The sequence below is a fragment of the Neolamprologus multifasciatus genome, chromosome 7, assembly GCF_963576455.1.
Source record: "Neolamprologus multifasciatus chromosome 7, fNeoMul1.2, whole genome shotgun sequence".
Classification (NCBI taxonomy): Eukaryota; Metazoa; Chordata; class Actinopteri; order Cichliformes; family Cichlidae; genus Neolamprologus; species Neolamprologus multifasciatus.
This window is the reverse complement of record NC_140445.1, coordinates 52,345,230-52,353,426: the sequence shown is the minus strand read 5'-3', so window position 1 is coordinate 52,353,426 and position 8,197 is coordinate 52,345,230. Positions and strand designations below refer to the sequence as shown.

The 8,197-nt window shown below is 41.6% G+C and overlaps 1 protein-coding gene and 1 long non-coding RNA gene across 3 annotated transcripts; one reads left to right on the top strand and one right to left on the bottom strand.

Moving 5' to 3' along the window:
- Window positions 1–2,218: 2,218 nt before the first annotated feature.
- On the bottom strand, window positions 2,219–8,005 carry LOC146515344 (long-chain fatty acid transport protein 2-like). 2 transcript variants are annotated; one of them, XM_085166302.1, is made up of 10 exons: window positions 7,434–8,005; window positions 7,081–7,290; window positions 6,842–6,997; window positions 6,496–6,620; window positions 6,207–6,401; window positions 6,030–6,120; window positions 5,656–5,854; window positions 5,486–5,583; window positions 2,585–2,715; window positions 2,219–2,472 (listed from the first exon to the last, which is right to left on the bottom strand). In XM_085166302.1, exons 1-10 carry the CDS (start codon window positions 7,891–7,893, stop codon window positions 2,296–2,298), a joined length of 1,842 nt encoding a protein of 613 aa, XP_085022428.1. In that variant the 5' UTR covers window positions 7,894–8,005; the 3' UTR covers window positions 2,219–2,295. The 2 variants fall into 2 exon arrangements, 1 of the variants encoding a protein (XP_085022428.1); XR_014875081.1 differs by lacking the exon at window positions 5,486–5,583 and having other exon boundaries at window positions 2,357–2,472; window positions 7,434–8,004.
- LOC146515345 (uncharacterized) lies at window positions 3,623–5,381 on the top strand. The gene is made up of 2 exons (XR_014875084.1): window positions 3,623–3,762; window positions 4,601–5,381. It is a non-coding gene; the product is annotated as an uncharacterized LOC146515345 (long non-coding RNA).
- Window positions 8,006–8,197: the final 192 nt, after the last annotated feature.

Below are 8,197 nucleotides of genomic sequence, written 5' to 3'. Positions count from 1 at the left end.
TCTATTGGTAGGTGGCACAGTGCACTTGTGGCAAGTAAGCAAGCTAGAAGACTGTCAAAGTTATGGAAGCAACACATTAACAAGAGAATTCTGAGTAAAACCAAAGTTACTTTCCCTAGTAACTAGTTACTTTGAAAGTAACGAGTAAAACAATCACAAAACATGTGAAACATGACAAACACACTACAGGACAAAGCATGATGTCATGGGCTGGGTTTTTGGACCTAGCATTTTAAATTTCATGTCCCTTTTGTATTATGATGTTCTTGTTTGTATAGTTTAGGCTTCATTTAGTTCTGTTGATAGTGAGCTCTGTTTCCCTATTTAGTTGTCATCTGTCTAGGCTCATCCCAGGTCTGTGTCTTCCCTAATATGTCGGTTATGGTGTTGTGTCTTCAGTGTGCAAGTCTGTCAAGTCCCCTTTAAGTCTCCCTCGCTCTTTGTGTGTTTCAGCAATGTCTTTGTCCTCCGTCGTCTTCCCTATTTGTCATGTGTAATCTCCTTGTCCATTTAGGTTCCCCTTAGGTCCCCCTGTGTCCCTCTCTGTGTTTGTGTGCATGTGTCCCTTTTTTGTTCACATGCCGGAAGTGATAGCAGAGCTGTACATCTTACTTTGATTCAGAAATCCCTCAGTCAGAACATGGTATATTATATTTAGATGGAAACTGGTGTATTCATAATTGTCCCTGGTACATTTGTTGTATGGGCAGTATGTGTTTATTGTTCGATTGTGTAATTACGTGTTACCCACTGGCAATGCATGCCGGGAGGCGGTAATACAGTGAGTAAAGAGTTGGTCCCGCGTACTTATTCAGATTCAGAGTAAGAATCACACATGGTGTCAGAAGTGCTGTGTGACTTTTAAGACTCCATACATCTGCCGAGTGTGAGGAGAAGGGGAAGGTGAAAACGAAATGCCAAATGACGCTGAAAACAGAGGCAATTACAGAAATGACGGAGCCAACTAATGTGTCCGAGTTGCGCAGTTTTCTGGGCATGGTGAATCAAGTGGGCAAGTTCATCCCCCATTTAGCTGAAAAAGACAAAGCCCTGAGAGATCTTCTTTCCACAAAGGATGCATGGTATTGGGGAACTGACCAAGCGAGAGCTTTCAAAACATTAAGAGATGCCCTGACCTCACCCCCAGTGCTCGTAATGTATGACCCCAACAGAGACATTAAAGTATCAGCAGATGCTTCATCCTTTGGTCTCGCAGGTGTTCTTTTGCAGCTGTGGGAAGAAGGATGGCGACCACTGGCGTATGCATCGAGGTCCCTTTCTCCTACTGAACCACGATACGCACAAGTAGAAAAAGAGGCACTGGCGTCTAGTCTACATGGGCGTTTGAGCGATTTCGTGATTTCCTGATTGGTAAACATTTTTGTCTCAAAACGGACCACAAACCTCTCGTTTCCTTACTGGGGGGACAAGCTCTGGATCTCTTGCCACCCAGGATCTAGCGATTCAGAATGAGACTCATGCGTTACTCGTACAATGTGCAGTACGCCCCAGGGAAATCGCTCTGGACAGCAGATACTTTGTCCCGCTCGCCTCTGAAAAAGCCAGTGAACATGTCAGACAAAGAGCTAATGGAAAACAAAGACATATAAGTGGACAGTATTGTAACAAACACGCCTGTCAGTTCCTCCTATATGCAAACACTGAAGGAACAACTGAAAAGTGACAGTGTGTGTGCTCGCGTCATGGACATGTGCACCCAAGGCTGGCCAGAACATGCAAAACAAGAGCCTTTACTGAGAAATTACTGGCCTGACAGAGCCACACTCACAAGACGGCCTTTTGCTAAAAGATACACGGCTTGTCATTCCTTCAGCGATGAGAAACAAGGTTTGGGTGACCGATGTCAAAACTCCAGGCACTGTTATCCAAAAATCACTCTACACACGATCATACACAGTGGAGTTACCACAAGGGACTGTTAGGCGTAATCACATGCATTTGATTCCTTTAAGTTCACCCGTGCACAAACCTGCTAATGTGCCTGTGTTGCAGAAACCACAAACACCCAGTGTAATCCCTGCTACACCTGTTAACACTGATGTTGTCTGAACCAAGTCAGGGAGGGCAATAGTTAAAGCTAAAAAGTTAGATCTATAAGAGAAAAAAAAAAGGTTGTTGTTATATAACTGTGTTACAATGGTTTTGTAGAGCACAGTAAAACGAATCAAAAAGAGTTGTCAAAAAAAAGAAAAAGAAAAAAAAGAGAAATGAAAAAAATGATTTGCTTACACGTGAAAGAGGTGATTTTATTTCCTTTAAAAAGTAAAAATCACTTTATATTTTGATATTTCCTGCTACAATTGAATCAAATACATCTGGCGTGAGTGGAGTATAATTCCTCTCTTTTTCATTCAGAAAGTAGAGTGGGTCTGTTATTTCATTTGGGTTGAAGCCCTGCTCCACTGCTTTCGTCTTTGTTAGCTTGAACGTGCCTGTAATGTCCAGTGACCTCTGTAATGAATCACAGTACAACCAATTATTAGTGGATAAAATAAATCATGCGAGCAACAAAGAGACTTAACCACAAATGCAAAAAAGTGTAAAATAACTGGAGTAAACATACTTGAATCCTCATAAAGCGTGGCCTGGCGTAGGACGGCAGGAAGTCCTCAACATGTTTAAAAACAACCGTGGAGTCAAACTTCAGTCCATCCATCAAAGTAACAGCAGCCATCCCGGCTCTTCCCTCCTGGCCTGAAGACAAAAGTTAAACAATCACAAAACAGGAGTTAAATGAAGTTCAGTATTGCTAATTAAAAGTGTCAGTACTAAGTAAAAGTCTTGAGCCACCACTCATCTCTTCACATTCTGACTTTGTCAACTGTTCTTATGCAGTAGTTTTCCAGGCTTCCTTAAGATCTATCAAACTCTTTCTTTAGACATTGGCTGCTTTCTCATTCATTTTTAGTCCAGTTCTTATCTCTGACCATTTTAAGAGGAATGTTTTTTTTGGTTTGTTAAGCCATATGACTGTAATGGTCCTCCAGTCCTCCTGTGCTGGCTCCCCATTTCTCTCTCCACTGCTTCTATCCTTTGTGTGTGTCGCGTGGATGAGAGAGAGAAAAAATACACACTTTTTGATACAAGGACAGGTCATTCCTCTGCATCCTGTCTTTTAGTCCATCATGCCTGTGATGATGAACTCACTTGTTGGTAATCCTGTAATCAGCTGGTCACTACTTAAGGAGAAGGAAGGCGTTCATTTGATGCCTGATTGTTAAATCTCTTACCTGACAAAAATTGTAGGGCTGCGTTTGTAAAGCTTTAGCGTATTGCGTTCTCCTCTGTGCAGATTTTTGAACATTCACTGTAAATAAATGCACTAAGCCTCCCAAGTCCACATCTTGAATCCAGAAGTTTGCATTAGTGATGACATTAACACTGACTTATAAATCATTCAAACATAAAAAAAAGGCAGAAGTTGTATTTAAGTTACTTTAGAACCTGGTAAGGGTTAAATTCAGCACATATGAATTTGTTTAGTATGTAAAACAACCCTTCGCCACAGTTGGCACGCGAAGAGTTAACTGATGGCACGACCATAGCTGGACTGGCCATCGGGCATACCAGGCATTTGCTCGGTGGGCCGATGATTTTTTTTTTTTGGCTGTGGCGGAGCTTCCAGATTCAGTAAAATTAACAAGTGGTGGAGGCCAGCAGGTGGATGAGGGAGAGGGGAAGCAGGAGGAGGAGAGACCCGAGGCAGCCGACGGTCCGAGTGTCAGGTGAACTGAACTTCAGGTAAGAAGTTATGACCTGCAGTCTATCTGGGTCAGATATAAACCAAGTTTAGGTGGAGTTTATTTTTGTTATGCTGACTTTTTACAGTCACTTACAATAACTCATACTGCGTACTAGCTAGCATGACAGAGTTTCTATACAGCTGGGTGGGTGCTATGAATTTACTGATGTTGAACTTTATTTTGTTCATAAGGTTAGTTAGTAGAGTTGCAAACCGTCCCGTACAAACGGAATCGTCCCGTATTGAGAGAAATTATTACGCGTTTCGTGTTGAGCTGAGAAGGGACGCAGTTTGTCTAGGATGGAAAAAGACACAAAGGTGGATTTATTCTGTCGTTATGCTGCACAGCTGCCTCTTCTTCTCTCATGAGTAGAAGACCAAAGATCACATTAACATGTGTGTCTCTGTATTAAACAGACATGCCATATTGGCTTAGTTTATTTTTCTTATCATTGTTGTGAGGAGACCATAAATAGCATTTGTATTTTCTGTTGTACAGTCCATCTGCTGTTATGGAGTTCTTGTTATGGATAAAAAGTGTCTTTTTTTGTTTCAAAATAGCTGATAACTATTCGCTGATAGCTGCCAACATCTGCAAACAAATATAATTCTATAAAGTGGTTCTATATATTGTGTAACTGTTAATATAGAGCGTTATTAAATTTATTGCTAATGCAATCATATGGCACACTGACTTCTGAGGAAATTTTAAATGGCACTCGCCATCAGAAAGGTTGCCTACCCCTGATGTAAAAGATGGATGAAGCCACTGATGTCATCCAGTGCTCTTTGGACTGTTTGTTTTATGGAGATAAATGTTTAATCTCTTTTCTTCAGCGGCTTCTCAAGTTAGTTATGGTCCATTCCATCACAGCCGACGGCATTTCCTGGATCGTGTTATCTCCTGTCCGGTTCCCGTGGTGGGCTTAGGTGTCCAAAACCCTGCTCGCTGCTGTTTTTTACATCTTGGGAGTCGTGGAATAAACCTTTTTTGTGCCTATTAACCTGGGCTTTACAGACAACGGGAGATTGAGAGACCAGTGTTGGACTGTAGAACTGCTTTGAAATTCATATGAGCTGGGGGGTCCCATTTCACTGCAGGGCAACCTGCATGTGGCGAATAAAGCTTTGATTGATTAATAAAAAAAGTACAAAAGTCAAAACACTGGGTTGATGACGACACTGTCTGTTCTTTTCTGTCTGTGCTGGTGGCGTGCCGCCTTCCTTAGGACAAAAGGAGCAGAATGAGCAGTTGGCTAACAGGATTCCCACCCGATCCTACCAGGTGGGCTGCTAACATGAAAATTCACAATATTTTTCATGTGTCCCAGTTGAAGCTTATTTGGACCAATCCCTGGCAGTTAGTGAAACTCAACTCCTACTTTCATTGTTGTTTAGATTTATTGCCAAGTAATATTTACCAGTATATCCCTGTATTCAGCACCAGCTGCCCGAGTAGTGTGCGAGGTGCATTCCACCATGGCACAAACTCTTTGACTGTATATCCTTTACCCCATGTGTTTACTACTCTAAATAAGCTATATTGAAATAAAGGTACAATCTTCTGGAGAGAAAAAAAACAATAAAATAATAAAATCTTGATCTAGATTTTAAAAAATGCTTGATTGTGGAACAATTTGATTACTGATTGACTAAACAAACTAAGTGTGGTGTACATTGTTCTGAACATTTTGTTCTTGATTTTGGAGCAGCAACATGTACCTGGCACTTTGACTCCATAAACATTGGCTTCTTTAACACAGTCAGTCAGCACAAGGATGTCGGCAACCTCAGCTGTAGCTACGTTCTCTCCTTTCCATCTGTTGACAATTTGTTTTCAGTGCTCTGTGTGAGCTCACGTTTTTAAGCATTATTTCAAAACATGCGCTCACCTGAATGTGTCTCCAACACGATCGTGGAAGTACATGAAATTATCCTCATCGATGCGCAGCAGGTCGCCGGTGTTGAAGTACAGATCACCTTTCTTGAAGACGTTATGCAGCTTCTTTTTCTCAGTTTGCTTCATGTCTCTCACATAACCAGTGAATGGAGCTTTGGCTGTTATTTCAGTCACCAGAAGTCCAGGTTCACCTGATCAAAGTACGGGAGAAATCATCTTTGGGGTTATTATATTTTAAAGTCAATGTTAATGAGATTTCAATAAATACTTATTTTTAAAGATGCATGGGTGAGAACTTTAGAAATATAAAAAAAGGACAGGAAAAAAATAATCTTTGCTTTTGTAAGCGTCCTGGAAGTAACACACCTTTGTCAACCTCCATGCAAAAACCAGAAGAATCCCTCAAAGGTTCTTCTTTGTCTATGTCATATTTGATCACAGCATATGGAAAAAACATCTGTAAGTTTAAAAAAAGAAGCTAAAACACTGCTTCATGAGTGACAGGTTTTATTTCTTAATGTGAGCTGAAACATGGACTTTTACCTTGTGCAGGAAGGTGTGTCGCCCAAGAGCTCCCATCTTGCTGCTATAATTCAACAGAGAAAAGTTTCCCTCAGTTGCTCCGTAAAATTCTCTGACTTGAATTTCCCCAAATCGTCTCACAAAGTCCCTCCAAACATCTGCTCTGATCCCGTTGCCTACTGCAAGTCTGACCTTGTGGTTTTTATCACTGAGTTTCTGTTTGAAGAGAAAAGAAGAGCGTGCGTTTGTTAGTTTTCTAAACCTCTGTGTGAGACAGTAGTATTAATGTTGGTGCTGTGTTGGCACAAACCTGTGGAGTGTTGCAGAGATAACGCATAATTTCACCTATGTACTGTATGACGGTGACATTATATTTTCTGCAGTCATCCCAGAACTGGGAAGCAGAAAACTTACTCCTCAGAACAACAGGAATACCTGCACACAACAATAGATGACAACAGCACACTTTAAAGAGTAGCAGTGGAAGTAGTCAAAATTTTGGGTTTTTCAACAAATATGTAACTAATATGTAACATATAGTTACATATATGTAACTATGGTTTTTATATTACATTGGTTTAAAAAAAAAAAAACTAAAGTCATACACCAATCATATATCTAAAAAACACAATAGTATATATCCAAAGAGTTCATACCCCTCTCAATGGCCCCAGTGAAGACAAGGAAGCCGGTGCTGTGATAAAGAGGGAGGGTATCATAAATCACATCTTTGGAGTTCACTCCTGATGAAGGCAGAAGTAAAGACATGGTCCACACTCTGCTTTGAGTGATCACAACTGCTTTAGGGAGACCTGTTAAAGACAAGCCAGAGGCTGAGGGGGTGAATCTTCTGTTTCTTTCACTGATGCATCGTGAATCTCAGTAAGTAGTTTACCTGTTGTCCCTGAGGTGTATATGTAGGCTGCTGGACTCTTCATGGTTACATGGGACCTTAACTCCTTGGGTATAGGCTCAGAGGAAGCCTGATTCATTTTATCGATGAAGCTCTCCACACCTGTAACTTCACATCTGTCGGCTAAGATGAAAACATTGATCTGCTGTTCGTGCAGATGGGGCAGCACCTCCTTCACTGCATCCAGCAAGTCTAGAAAATTGTTTCATATAATTGATGAACTCCAGGCCTGTCAGATTATTTATTTATGTATTTATCTGGTTATTTAATGTTGAGTAAATGAGCTCTCTACTGTCTCCATCGCTTGGAAAAGCAGACAGAAATGCAGGTACTACCTTCAGATGCTACCAGAGTTGTGGCTCCGCTGCAGTTGAGGCAGTGTAGCAGAGACTTGGATCTGATGTTGGAGTTGAGCAAAGCTCCAGCGCATCCAATCTTCACCAAACCCAACCAGAGCCACAGGAACATCGGCTGGTTCCCCAGGAACAGCGCCACCGTGTCTCCTTCTTTTACGCATCCAGCCTGCAGAAACGCTCTCGCAACTTTGTTGCTCAGGACGTCTGCGTCCCGGTACGTGAACGTTTCATCTTTAAAATAAACGAAAGGCTTGTGCGGCTGTGTCTTCACCAGCTCTAAAAAGCGGTCCAGGATTGAGTAATTAGTCTGCACGCACTTTACGATGAACCGCCTTACTTTTATTTTAGTGAGCACGAATTGGACATCCTGGAGGAAGGAAGAATGGCGGAGTAAAACGCCACATGCAATCAAAGCCGCACACACTGTCCAGACCAACATGTTTGTCTCACAGCTGTCCTGCTGAAGACAAAGCAGAGGTATAAAATGGCATTTGGAGCAGGAGGAGGAGCACTGAGAAATTCCAAAGGTTGAAAAGCATTTTGTATTGCTAGAGAACAACCAGGTGAGCTGCATCGATGATTTACCGTATAACCAGTGTTGGGACTAACGCGTTATTAAGTAACTACGTTATTATTGTGGTAACGAGCACGGTAACTAGTTATTATGCCAAAATCAGGAACGCGTTAGTCGTTACTGGGATTTAGATAGGGTCGTTACTCGTTACTTCGTGTGGTGGCTATCG

Coding starts and splice junctions, on each gene's coding strand:
- LOC146515344 (XM_085166302.1), bottom strand. CDS start 7,893: ATGTTGGTCTGGACAGTGTGTGCGGCTTTGATTGCATGTGGCGTTTTA. Junction 6,402..6,495: donor ATCTCTGCAACACTCCACAG/GTTTGTGCCAAC, acceptor CTCTTCAAACAG/AAACTCAGTGATAAAAACCA. Junction 2,716..5,485: donor TTATGGAGTCAAAGTGCCAG/GTACATGTTGCT, acceptor TTTTGTCTTCAG/GCCAGGAGGGAAGAGCCGGG.